Source organism: Oncorhynchus gorbuscha, unplaced genomic scaffold, assembly GCF_021184085.1.
Source record: "Oncorhynchus gorbuscha isolate QuinsamMale2020 ecotype Even-year unplaced genomic scaffold, OgorEven_v1.0 Un_scaffold_2278, whole genome shotgun sequence".
Lineage (NCBI taxonomy): Eukaryota > Metazoa > Chordata > Actinopteri > Salmoniformes > Salmonidae > Oncorhynchus > Oncorhynchus gorbuscha.
In genome coordinates, this window is record NW_025746833.1 from 1 (window position 1) to 15,000 (window position 15,000).

A 15,000-nucleotide genomic window follows, 5' to 3' on the forward strand; every position below is an offset into this window, starting at 1 on the left:
CGTGCACCACCCAGACCTTGGTGGTGGATGAGGTGAAATGATGTGATGAGCGTTCTGGCACAAAATGGCTGCCGTGCATCACCCACACATTGGTGGTTGAGAGGTGAAATGATGTGATGAGCGTTCTGGCACAAAATGGCTGCTGGTGCATCACCCACACATTGGTGGTGGATGAGGTGAAATGATGTGATGAGCGTTCTGGCACAAAATGGCTGCCGTGCACCACCCAGACCTTGGTGGTGGATGAGGTGAAATGATGTGATGAGCGTTCTGGCACAAAATGGCTGCCGTGCATCACCCACACATTGGTGGTTGAGAGGTGAAATGATGTGATGATCGATCTGGCACAAAATGGCTGCCGTGCATCACCCACACATTGGTGGTTGAGAGGTGAAATGATGTGATGATCGATCTGGCACAAAATGGCTGCAAAATGGTGGTGGATGAGGTGAAATGATGTGATGAGCGTTCTGGCACAAAATGGTGCATCACCCACACCTTGGTGGTGGATGAGGTGAGTTTCACCCTTTACTATGTAAAACGCTTTGAATCCCTCAGTTGGTAGAGAGAGGGCGCGATATAAATCCAATCCATTATTATTATTATTAGTACGTTGTTCATATGCGACCATTTTTACGAGCTGCTAGGTCGTAGCTCCGGACTGATATCTAGGAATATGACATAACACCGTTTAACATCTCATAAGCATGACATAGGGCATGACATAGGACATGACATAGGACTATTGTTGCAAAATTGCGGTAATTTCCCCCAAATGTCCTGCCCCCCAGAAATCCTGTTTAGAAGATTCCTGGAATTACGAGGACATAACCAGGAAATCTGGGAATCCTCTAACCAGGATTTCTCGGAAAACAAAGCAGGGAATTTTGGAATAGTTCTTGTAATTTTGTAACCCTACATAGCACCTTTATAACCATGTTATAGAAGAGTCATAAGACCATAATCACATTATAGACAGGTTATAATGCCTATACGAAGCGGTTACGAAGTGTCGCGGCGCATCAAAGCTGCGTTGCTTTCAAGACATCCTCTTTGTCCTCCCTCTTTTCTCCCCAGTCAACACCGTTCATTATGGCAGGGTTGTCGTACATCTCCAGGAAATGCCCTCCTCCTCCTTTCTCCTCCTCCTCCAGTCCGGTCTGGCAACACTTGCAGCAGCAGCAGCATTTGGCGGCTACCACGGCGACCACGCGGTCCCAGGGTTCTAAGGAGTGGGCCCAGAGAGGCAGGAAGTCCCAGGAGTGCAGTACCGTGGGGAGACAGCTGGGTAGCCGTGCCTGGAGCACGTTCACTATAATGATGATGATCAACAAGGCCACTATGGGAACGCCCACACCAACCAGCACCTGGCGAGAGAAGAAAAACAGTTTTACAGGTTATTTGGCTGCTACCACGGCGACCACGCGGTCCCAGCAGGAAGAACAGTTTTACAGGTGGACTTAGTGGAGTTGACAGGGAGAGAGGCTTCCTTTCAATCAAATGACCAATCCAAACTAATCTGCCAAACTAACCCTGATTCAGATGACCATCCTACCCATGCTAGATTACGGAGATGTAATTTATACATCGTCAGGTCAAGGTGCTCTCGAGCAGCTAGATGTTCTTTACCATTCGGCCATCAGATTTGCCACCAATGCTTCTTATAGGACACATCACTGCACTCTATACTCCTCTGTTAACTGGTCATCTCTGTATACCTGTCGCAAGACCCACTGGTTGATGCTTATTCATAAAACCCTCTTAGGCCTCACTCCCCCCATATCTGAGATATCTACTGCAGCCCTCATCCTCCACCCGTTCTGCCAGTCACATGCTGTTAAAGGTCCCCAAAGCACACATATCCCTCGTCTTTTCAGTTCACTGCAGCTAGCGACTGGAACGAGCTGCAACAAACACTCAAACTGGACAGTTTTATCTCAATCTCTTCATTCAAAGACTCAATCATGGACACTCTTACTGACAGTTATGGCAGCTCGGTGTGATGTATTGTTGTCTCTACCTTCTTTCCCTTTGTGCTGTTGTCTGTGCCCAATAATGTTTGTACCATGTTTTGTGCTGCTACCATGATGTGTTGCTACCTAGCTGTGTTGTCATGTGGTGTTGCCTTGCTATGTTGTCATGTGGTGTTGCCTTGCTATGTTGTCATGTGTTGCTGCCTTGCTATGTTGTCATGTGTTGCTGCCTTGCTATGTTGTCATGTATGTTGCTGCTGCTTGCTATGTTGTCATGTGTTGCTGCCTTGCTATGTTGTCATGTTGCTGCCTTGCTATGTTGTCATGTTGCTGACTTGCTATGTTGTCATGTGTTGCTGCCTTGGCTATGTTGTCATGTGTTGCTGCCTTGCTATGTTGTCATGTTGCTGCCTTGCTGTTGTCATGTTGCTGCCTTGCTATGTTGTCATGTTGCTGCCTTGCTATGTTATCATGTTGCTGACTTGCTATGTTGTCATGTGTTGTTGCCTTGCTATGTTGTCATGTGTTGCTGCCTTGATATGTTGTCATGTGTTGCTGCCTTGCTATGTTGTCATGTGTTGCTGCCTTGCTATGTTGTCATGTGTTGCTGCCTTGCTATGTTGTCATGTGTTGCTGCCTTGCTATGTTATCATGTGTTGCTGCCTTGCTATGTTGTCATGTGTTGCTGCCTTGCTATGTTGTCATGTGTTGCTGCCTATATATATATATTTGATGTTTTATTTGTATTTTTCATCCCAGCCCCCCTCCCCACAGGAGGCCTTTTGCCTTTTGGCCGTCTACTGACTTGCCTGTTGTTAAATAAAGGTTAAGTAAAAATACATTTTTTAAAATCAATCAACCACTCACTCATCGACTATCAATCACTCAGTCAGTCAATCAATCACCCTTCCAACCACCCCTCCATCAATCCATCTCTCCACCCATCCATCCACCAATCAACCAATCACTCACCTTCCAGCCGGCCATCGATAGGCCGAAGACGAAGAGGGGCAGGAGAAAGAAGCAGGAAATGATGTAGACGCCGGCGAACCAGCGATACTCTGCCGTGATGTCACCCAGGGCCTTAGCCAATCGGATGGGGATACGGGTGAAAGGGATTGGATACCACAAGATGATACCAGACACGTTGAAGACGAAGTGAATCAGAGCGATCTGGGGAAGGGAGGGAGGGATGAGTGTAGAGCCCTGATCTGGGGAATGGATGGAGGGACAGTAGAGCCCTGAGTACCAGGCCATTAAGATCATGTGTTGCTGCCTTGCTATGTGGTAGGGTGTGTGTGTGTGTGTGTGTGTGTGTGTGTGTGTGTGTGTGTGTGTGTGTGTGTGTGTGTGTGTGTGTGTGTGTGTGTGTGTGTGTGTGTGTGTGTGTGTGTGTGTGTGTGTGTGTGTGTGTGTGTGTGCGTGCGTGCGTGCGTGCGCGTCTGTGTGTGTGTGTGTGTGTGTGTGTGTGTGTGTGTGTGTGTGTGTGTGTGTGTGTGTGTGCGTGCGTGCGTGCGTGCGTGCGTGCGTGCGTGCGTGCGTGCGCGCGTGCGTGCGTGTGTGTGTGTGTCTGACCTGCAGAGCGTTGGCCAGTGTGTCTCCAGGTGCTGCCATGGCTGCCAGTATAGCCGTGGTCGTCGTGCCGATGTTGGCCCCTAGCGACAGAGGGTACGCCCTCTCGATGCTGATCACACCAATACCTACACACGAGGGGAAGACTTACCATACACATACACATGACATAACCTGTAGGTACGCCCTCTCGATGCTGATCACACCAATACCTACACACGAGGGGAACACTTACCATACACATACACATGACATAACCTGTAGATACATTTACCATAGAGAGGAGAATAGGAGGAGAGGAGAGGAGAGGAGAAGAGAGGAAGGGAGGAGGAGAGGAGGAGAAGAGGAGAGGAGAGAAGGAGAAGAGGAGAGGAGAATAGGAGGGGAGGGGAGGAGAGAAGAGAGGAAGGGAGGAGGAGAGGAGGAGAAGAGGAGAGGAGAGAAGGAGAAGAGGAGAGGAGAGGAAGAAGAGGAGAGGAGAGGAAGAAGAGAAGAGCAAGAAGAGAAGAGGAGAGGAAGAAGAGAAGGGGAGGGGAGAAGAGAAGAGGAGAGGAGGAGGAGAGGAGGAAGAGAGGGGAGGGAGGGAGGGAGGGAGGGAGGGAGGGAGGGAGGGAGGGAGGGAGGGAGGGAGGGAGGGAGGGAGGGAGGGAGGGAGGGAGGGAGGGAGGGAGGGAGGGAGGGAGGGAGGGAGACTCACCAACGAGTGGAGTGATAGCGGAGGTGAAGACAGAACTACTCTGGACGATGAAGGTCATTCCAGCTCCGACCAGGATGGCGATGTAACCAGTCACCCAGCCGAAGGGGAACGGGAAATCTACACATATACACACACACACACACACACACACACAAATAATCCTTTCTACATCCCTGTGAGCATGACGGTCTGTGCATACTGTATGTCCTGGTACCTTTACTAAATAGGTTTCTAACCTCAAGGGTTTTCCTGGTTAAATAAAAAGTGAAATATGTCTTGCGGACATATTTGGGGGAACCTATCCTGTAATTTCTGAGCAATTAGGCTAGTATCTACTCATAGACATAGAATCACTAGAACAGATATTCCCAGTCAATGTCAAAGTCAATGTTGTGTTGTACATTCTATTTCTGTGGCTCTACGTTAGGATTGATTGGATAGGTATCATCAGTTAGTTAATGGTCTGGTACTCAGGGCTCTACTGTCCCTCCATCAGTTAGTTAATGGCCTGGTACTCAGGGCTCTGCTGTCCCTCCATCAGGTCCTAATGGCCTGGTACTCAGGGCTCTGCTGTCCCTCCATCAGGTCCTAATGGCCTGGTACTCAGGGCTCTACTGTCCCTCCATCTGGTCCTAATGGCCTGGTACTCAGGGCTCTACTGTCCCTCCATCTGGTCCTAATGGCCTGGTACTCAGGGCTCTGCTGTCCCTCCATCAGGTCCTAATGGCCTGGTACTCAGGGCTCTACTGTCCCTCCATCTGGTCCTAATGGCCTGGTACTCAGGGCTCTACTGTCCCTCCATCTGGTCCTAATGGCCTGGTACTCAGGGCTCTGCTGTCCCTCCATCAGTTTGCTAATGGCCTGGTACTCAGGGCTCTATTGTCCCTCCATCAGGTCCTAATGGCCTGGTACTCAGGGCTCTATTGTCCCTCCATCTGGTCCTAATGGCCTGGTACTCAGGGCTCTACTGTCCCTCCATCAGGTCCTAATGGCCTGGTACTCATCTGGTCCCTCCATCAGGTCCTAATGGCCTGGTACTCAGGGCTCTATTGTCCCTCCATCAGGTCCTAATGGTCTGGTACTCAGGGCTCTACTGTCCCTCCATCTGGTCCCTCCATCTGTCCCTCCATCTGGTCCTAATGGCCTGGTACTAATGGCCCTGGTACTCAGGGCTCTACTGTCCCTCCATCTGGTCTAATGGCCTGGTACTCAGGGCTCTGCTGTCCCTCCATCAGTTTGCTAATGGCCTGGTACTTAGGGCTCTATTGTCCCTCCATCTGGTCCTAATGGCCTGGTACTCAGGGCTCTACTGTCCCTCCATCTGGTCCTAATGGCCTGGTACTCAGGGCTCTACTGTCCCTCCATCAGTTTGCTAATGGCCTGGTACTCAGGGCTCTATTGTCCCTCCATCAGGTCCTAATGGCCTGGTACTCAGGGCTCTACTGTCCCTCCATCAGGTCCTAATGGCCTGGTACTCATGGCTCTATTGTCCCTCCATCAGTTTGCTAATGGCCTGGTACACATGGCTCCTCCATCAGGTCCTAATGGCCTGGTACTCAGGCTCTATTGTCTCAGGTCCTAATGGCCTGGTACCCTCTGCTGTCCCTCCATCAGGTCCTAATGGCCTGGTACTCAGGGCTCTACTGTCCCTCCATCCTGGTAGGTCTACTATCAGGTGGCCTGGTACTCAGGGCTCTATTGTCCCTCCATCAGGTCCTAATGGCCTGGTACTCAGGGCTCTATTGTCCCTCCATCAGGTCCTAATGGCCTGGTACTCAGGGCTCTATTGTCCCTCCATCTGGTCCTAATGGCCTGGTACTCAGGGCTCTGCTGTCCCTCCATCAGTTTGCTAATGGCCTGGTACTTAGGGCTCTATTGTCCCTCCATCTGGTCCTAATGGCCTGGTACTCAGGGCTCTACTGTCCCTCCATCTGGTCCTAATGGCCTGGTACTCAGGGCTCTACTGTCCCTCCATCAGTTTGCTAATGGCCTGGTACTTAGGGCTCTATTGTCCCTCCATCTGGTCCTAATGGCCTGGTACTCAGGGCTCTACTGTCCCTCCATCTGGTCCTAATGGCCTGGTACTCAGGGCTCTATTGTCCCTCCATCAGTTTGCTAATGGCCTGGTCTATTGTCCCTCCATCTGGTCCTATGGCCTGGTACTCAGGGCTCTACTGTCCCTCCATCAGGTCCTAATGGCCTGGCCTGGCTACCCTCCATCAGTTTGCTCCTGGTATTGGCTCACTGTCACTCCATCAGGTCCTAATGGCCTGGTACTCAGGGCTCTGCTGTCCCTCCATCAGGTCCTAATGGCCTGGTACTCAGGGCTCTACTGTCCCTCCAACAGGTCCTAATGGCCTGGTACTGAGGGCTCTACTGTCCCTCCATCAGGTTCTAATGGCCTGGTACTCAGGGCTCTATTGTCCCTCCATCAGGTCCTAATGGCCTGGTACTCAGGGCTCTATTGTCCCTCCATCAGGTCCTAATGGCCTGGTACTCAGGGCTCTGCTGTCCCTCCAACAGGTCCTAATGGCCTGGTACTCAGGGCTCTACTGTCCCTCCAACAGGTCCTAATGGCCTGGTACTCAGGGATCTACTGTCCCTCTAACCCAGGGGTGTCAAAGTCAAATGGACGGAGGGCCAAATAAAAAATTTAGCTACAAGCCGAGGGCCGGACTGTTCGAATGTTCATTGAAATTTTTTTAAATGACGCATATAGTCTAGTGAACCTAATTGAACCTACTGAAAACCTAACAAATATATTCCAATATGATCAGATAAATAAAGCAATATTTTCTTATGGCTCTGTCAGTAATCTTTAATTTTCAACAGACACAAAAGACAAATTTCCTTTATATAAAAATCCCCATAACATGAACATTAAATGAAAGAAACCGGTATTCAAGGCACCATCAGTAGCCTATATTTTCTATTTTAGCAAAAGTGGGCTAAATTTACTTCAAAGAAAAAAACAATAATAGCAATTTTCTATCATCCACTCAACTGAAATATTTTTAAAATATAATTGGATTGAAATACAATAAAATAAAGTGCAAAAATCTATTAATCAAAAACAACACTTTGTTTAAGGAGAAGTAACATGCAGTGAAAACAAATATTAAACTTTAACTTTTAAACTTGAACTGAGTAAAAACTCTAAATATGTGATTGCACAGTAATGTTCACTTGTTTGAGGTTGAGGGTGATACTTGGTGGTGTCCCATCTTTTCCACAAGTTCATCAATGTTCGGGGTCAGGCTCTGAGCTGAGGAAATCCTCAGAATTGAGTGGAGGTGTTCAGCAGTAAGTCGACTTCTGTGTGATGTTTTGTTCAAGTTCATCAAAGAAAACAGTTGTTCACACAGGTATGTGCTGCCAAACATAGACAACGTTTGAGCAGCCTGGATGCGCAGCTGGGGCATTGTGTCGGGAGGAAACGGGCGAACTCCGCAGCACCCACTGCCGCATATTTTGCCCTCAGTGCATCATTGCATTGGAGGTCAATCAACTCCATTTGGAGGTTTGGTGGTGAGCTTTCCACGTCAACAGCAAATGGGTTACCGAGCAGTTCCAACCTGCTTTTTTGTGCTTCAAAGTCAGCAAATCGGCGTCGAAAGTCAGCGGCAAGCATACCTATTTTATCAGCCAACTGTGCGCTCGGGAACGCACTGGTAGAGAGCTTCTCTTTCATGGTCTGGCAGCTGGGAAAGTGGCTCAAATTTTCTTTCCGCATCTGCGTCTCCCACAGAGTCAGTTTGGTTTTAAATGCCTTCACTGTACTGTACATATCAGAGATGACACGATCCCGACCCTGCAGCTGCAAGTTCATTGCATTCAGATGACTCGTAATGTCACACAGAAAAGCCATTTCACACAGAAACATTTCGTCTCGGAGTTGTGTTGTGTCTTTCCCTTTGCTGTCCAAGAACAGACAAATCTCCTCACGAAGCTCGAAACATCTTTGAAGCACCTTTCCCTGGCTTAGCCATCGCACCTCTGTGTGATAAGGCAAATCACCATGCTCCGTTTCTAACTCCGTCAGAAATGCCTTGAACTGGCGGTGATTCAAACCTTTGGCTCTGATAAAGTTAACTGTGCGCGTGATGATGCTCATTACATGCTCCATTTTCAAGGCTTTACCGCACAACGCTTCCTGGTGTATGATACAATGATAAGCTGTCAGCTCACCTGTCGCGTTTTCCTCTTGCATCTTTTCCCGTATCTTCGCCACCAGTCCGCTCCTGTGTCCACACATCGCAGGTGCTCCGTCGGTTGTCAAACCCACGAGTTTTTCCCAAGGCAGCTCCATCTCATTTACACATCTTGACACCTCTTCATACAAATCATGCCCCGTAGTTGTGCCATGCATAGGACGTAAAGCCAAAAACTCCTCTGTCACGCTTAGGCTGGAGTCCACTCCGCGGATGAAAATTGACAACTGGGCAATGTCAGAAATGTCGGTGCTCTCATCCACAGCCAAGGAATATGCAATGAAATCTTTTCCCTTTTTCACAAGCTGCTCTTTTAGATTGATGGACAACTGGTCTACTCTCTGGGCAATGGTGTTTCTGCTCAGACTCACATTTAAAAAGAGTTGCCTTTTTTCTGGGCAAACTTCGTCACAAACTTTAATCATGCAGTTTTTGATGAAATCCCCCTCCGTAAATGGCCGGGCTGATTTAGCGATCTCTTCTGCCAAAATAAAACTGGCCTTGACAGCAGCCTGGCCTTGTGATTTGGCTTTTTTGAACAGAGCCTGTCGAGATTTGAGGCCTCGTTTTAATTCCTCTGCCTTTTGTAGCCTTTGTTCCATGTCCATATTCTTGTTTTTGTCCGCGTGTTTCGTTTCATAATGTCGTCTCAGATTATACTCTTTCAGTACCGCCACACTTTCTCCACACAGAAGACACACAGGTTTTCCAGCTACCTCCGTGAACAAATACTCCGACTCCCACCTTGTTTGAAACCCCCGGTTCTCAGTGTCCACCTTCCGTTTTGCCATTTTTGATGGGTATCTGAAAGTTAATTTTACTGTGATGCTGACAACTGCTGTGCCAATAAATATTGAAATGAAGCAGCCTACTGCTCGGTGCGTCACCGTTGCATTGTGGGAAATGTAGTATTGGTGCGTGTAAAAGATCTGCGGGCTGCCGGCTTGCTGCGGTCTGCGGGCCGGTTCTAATAACAAATCAAGATCATCCCAGGGGCCGTAAAAAACCTTCTCGCGGGCCGGATGTGGCCCGCGGGCCTTGACTCTGACATATGTGCTCTAACCGCTCTGACATGAATGCAAATAGAATCAAAAAACGGAATTAAAATAATGCTTAGGTCTATCTGACGGTTGTGTGTTGTGGACAGGGATGGTGGAGGGTTATAGCACTCTGGATCAGATGGTTGTGTGTTGTGGACAGGGAATACTGACTGCTACTGACTACCGAATACTGACTGCTACTGACTACCAAATACTGATTACTACTGACTACCGAATACTGACTACTGACTACCGAATACTGACTACTGAATACTGACTACCTAATACTGACTACTACTGACTACCGAATACTGACTGCTACTGACTACCAAATACTGACTACTACTGACTACCGAATACTGACTACCTAATACTGACTACTGAATACTGACTACCTAATACTGACTACTGAATACTGACTACTACTGACATTTCCCGAATACTGAATACTGACTACCTAATACTGACTACTGACTACCTAATACTGACTACTACTGACTACCTGAATACTGAATACTGACTACCTAATACTGACTACTGACTACCGAATACTGACTACTGAATACTGACTGCTACTGACTACCAAATACTGATTACTACTGACTACCTAATACTGACTACTACTGACTACTGAATACTGACTACTACTGACTACCTAATACTTACTACTACTGACTACCGAATACTGACTACTACTGACTACCGAATACTGACTACTACTGACTACCGAATACTGACTACTACTGACTACCGAATACTGACTACTACTGACTACCGAATACTGACTGCTACTGACTACCGACTACTGACTACTGACTACTGACTACTGACTACTGAATACTGACTACTGACTACTGACTACTGACTACTGACTACTGACTACCGACTACTGACTACTACTGACTACCGAATACTACTACTACTACTACCAAATTCTGACTACCACTGACTACTAATACTGACTACTGACTATTGACTACTGACAACTACCAACTGGTTACTGACTACTACTGACTAATAACTAGAGACTATTGACTACAGACTGACTGACTACTAAGTCGCTCTGGATAAGAGCGTACTGACTAAATGACTACTAAATGTAAATGTACTACAGACTAATGACTACTAATAACTAATGACTACAGGCTACTACTAACCAATGACTACAGGCTACTACTAACCAATGACTACAGGCTACTACTAACCAATGACTACAGGCTACTACAGACTAATGACTACAGGCTACTACAGACTAATGACTACTAATAACTAATGACTACAGGCTACTACTAACCAATGACTACAGGCTACTACAGACTAATGACTACTAATAACTAATGACTACAGGCTACTACTAACCAATGACTACAGGCTACTACTAACCAATGACTACAGACTAATGACTACTAATAACTAATGACTACAGGCTACTACTAACCAATGACTACAGGCTACTACAGACTAATGACTACAGGCTACTACTAACCAATGACTACAGGCTACTACAGACTAATGACTACTACTAACTAATGACTACAGGCTACTACAGACTAATGACTACTAATAACTAATGACTACAGGCTACTACTAACCAATGACTACAGGCTACTACTAACCAATGACTACAGACTAATGACTACTAATAACTAATGACTACAGGCTACTACTAACCAATGACTACAGGCTACTACAGACTAATGACTACAGGCTACTACAGACTAATGACTACTAATAACTAATGACTAAGGCTACTACTAACCAATGACTACAGGCTACTACAGACTAATGACTACTAATAACTAATGACTACAGGCTACTACAGACTAATGACTACAGGCTACTACTAACCAATGACTACAGGCTACTACAGACTAATGACTACAGGCTACTACAGACTAATGACTACTACTAACTAATGACTACAGGCTACTACTAACCAATGACTACAGGCTACTACAGACTAATGACTACTAATAACTAATGACTACAGGCTACTACAGACTAATGACTACAGGCTACTACAGACTAATGACTACTACTAACTACTACAGGCTACTACAGACTAATGACTAATGACTAACCAATGACTACAGGCTACTACTAACTACAATGACTACAGGCTACTACAGACTAATGACTACTACTAACTAATGACTACAGGCTACTACAACTAATGACTACAGGCTACTAAGACTAATGACTACTACTAACTAATGACTACAGGCTACTACAGACTAATGACTACACTAACTAACTAATGACTACAGGCTACTACAGACTAATCAATGACTACAGGCTACTACAGACTAATGACTACAGGCTACTACTAACCAATGACTACAGGCTACTACAGACTAATGACTACTAATAACTAATGACTACTAACTACCGACTACCACAGACTAATATCTACTGACTAGAACTGACTACTAACTAATAACTACTGACTACTGACTACTACTAACTAATGACTACAGACTACTACTAGACTAATGACTACTAATAACTAATGACTACAGGCTACTACAGACTAATGACTACTAATAACTAATGACTACAGGCTACTACTAACCAATGACTACAGGCTACTACTAACCAATGACTACAGGCTACTACAGACTAATGACTACTAATAACTAATGACTACTAACTACTGACTACCACAGACTAATATCTACTGACTAGAACTGACTACTAACTAATAACTACTGACTACTGACTACTACTGACTAATGACTACAGACTACTGACTACTACAGACTAATGACTACTAATAACTAATGACTACAGGCTACTACAGACTAATGACTACAGGCTACTACAGACTAATGACTACAGGCTACTACAGACTAATGACTACTAATAACTACTAATAACTAATGACTACAGGCTACTACAGACTAATGACTACAGACTACTACAGACTAATGACTACTACTAACCAATGACTACAGGCTACTACAGACTAATGACTACTAATAACTAATGACTACAGGCTACTACTAACCAATGACTACAGGCTACTACTAACCAATGACTACAGACTACTACAGACTAATGACTACAGACTACTACAGACTAATGACTACTACTAACCAATGACTACAGGCTACTACAGACTAATGACTACTAATAACTAATGACTACTAACTACCGACTACCACGGACTAATATCTACTGACTAGAACTGACTACTAACTAATAACTACTGACTACTGACTACTGACTACTACTGACTACTGACTACTGACTACTGACTACTGACTACTGACTACTACTGACTAATAACAAATGTCTACTTATAACTACTGACTACTGACTACTGACTACTACTGACTACTGACTACTGACTACTACTGACTACTACTCTAGAATAACTATCTTCACTACTACTGACTACTATAAATAACTATCTTCACCGTACTGACTACTACTAGAATAACTATCTTCACCGTACTGACTACTGACTACTACTGACTACTACAATAGAATAACTATCTTCACCGTACTGACTACTACAATAGAATAACTATCTTCACCGACTGACTACTACTCTAGAATAACTATCTTCACTACTGACTACTACTCTAGAATAACTATCTTCACTACTACAATAGAATAACTACTGACTACTACTCTAGAATAACTATCTTCACCGTACTGACTACTACAATAGAATAACTATCTTCACCGTACTGACTGACTACAATAGAATAACTATCTTCACCGTACTGACTACTACAATAGAATAACTATCTTCACCGAATAACTGACTACTACAATAGAATAACTATCTTCACCGTACTGACTACTACAATAGAATAACTATCTTCACCGTACTGACTACTACAATAGAATAACTATCTTCACCGTACTGACTACTACAATAGAATAACTATCTTCACCGTACTGACTACTACAAATAGAATAACTATCTTCAAAGAATAACTATCTTCACCGTACTGACTACTACAATAGAATAACTATCTTCACCGTACTGACTACTACAATAGAATAACTATCTTCAAAGTAAAGACTCGGGACGTCGGGTTTGAAATGAAAGCTTCTTTTAGTAATACTACTTATTCACGTTACATTTAACAACTTTAGATTCTACAAAACAATTTTTTATTTTACCTTTATTTTAACTAGGCAAGTCAGTTAAGAACAAATTCTTACTTTCAATGACGGCCTACCAGGAAACAGTGGGGTTAACTGCCTTGTTCAGGGGCAGAACGACAGATTTGTACCTTGTCACCTCGGGGGTTTGAACTTGCATCCTTCCGGTTCCTAGTCCAACGCTCTAACCACTAGGCTACCCTGCCGCCTCTACACTCTAACTACTAGGCTACCCTGCCACCCCTCCACTCTAACCTCCCCTCCACTCTAACCACTAGGCTACCCTGTCACCTCTACACTCTAACCACTAGGCTACCCTGCCGCCTCTACACTCTAACTACTAGGCTACCCTGCCTCCTCTACACTCTAACCACTAGGCTACCCTGCCTCCTCTACACTCTAACCACTAGGCCACCCTGCCTCCTCTACACTCTAACCACTAGGCTACCCTGCCTCCTCTACACTCTAACCACTAGGCTACCCTGCCTCCTCTACACTCTAACCACTAGGCTACCCTGCCTCCTCTACACTCTAACCACTAGGCCACCCTACCTCTACACTCTAACCACTCTAACCACACTCTAACCACTAGGCTACCCTACCTCCCACTCTACACTCTAACCACTAGGCTACCCTACCTCCTCTACACTCTAACCACTAGGCTACTCCTCCTCTACACTCTAACCACTAGGCTACCCTGCCTCCTCTACCACTCTACCCTGTCACCTCTACACTCTAACCACTAGGCTACCCTGCCGCTACACTCTAACCACTAGGCTACCCTGTCACCTCTACACTCTAACCACTAGGCTACCCTGCCTCCTCTACACTCTAACCACTAGGCTACCTGCCACCTCTACACTCTAACCACTAGGCTACCCTGCCTCCTCTACACTCTAACCACTAGGCTACCCTGCCGCCTCTACACTATAACCACTAGGCTACCCTGCCACCTCTACACTCTAACCACTAGGCTACCCTGCCGCTACCCTGCCACCTCTACACTCTAACCACTAGGCTACCTGCCACCTCTACACTATAACCACTAGGCTACCCTGCCGCCTCTACACTCTAACCACTAGGCTACCTGCCACCTCTACACTCTAACCACTAGGCTACCCTGCCACCTCTACACTCTAACCACTAGGCTACCCTGCCGCCTCTACACTATAACCACTAGGCTACCTGCCACCTCTCCACTCTAACCACTAGGCTATCCTGCCTCCTCTACACTCTAACCACTAGGCTACCCTGCCACCTCTACACTCTAACCACTAGGCTACCTGCCACCTCTACACTCTAACCACTAGGCTACCCTGCCGCCCCACTAGAAAGTTGCTAGTGAAAGTCAGGATAATAACTTGTCACTATACATAACTGGCGCGTTT

The 15,000-nt window shown here is 46.0% G+C and overlaps 1 protein-coding gene across 3 annotated transcripts in view; it reads right to left on the bottom strand.

Annotated features, from left to right (window-relative positions):
- Positions 1-488: 488 nt before the first annotated feature.
- Positions 489-15,000, bottom strand: part of LOC124025541 (sodium-dependent phosphate transport protein 2B-like) — a 45,544-nt gene continuing 31,032 nt past the window's right edge. For all 3 annotated transcript variants that reach the window (XM_046338926.1, XM_046338924.1, XM_046338925.1), the window contains 4 exons: positions 4,243-4,359; positions 3,549-3,673; positions 2,946-3,146; positions 489-1,367 (listed from right to left, as the gene is read on the bottom strand). In XM_046338926.1, the coding sequence (XP_046194882.1) occupies positions 1,023-1,367; positions 2,946-3,146; positions 3,549-3,673; positions 4,243-4,359 (788 nt within the window). In that variant the 3' untranslated portion in view covers positions 489-1,022. The remainder of the gene's footprint in view (positions 1,368-2,945; positions 3,147-3,548; positions 3,674-4,242; positions 4,360-15,000) is intronic.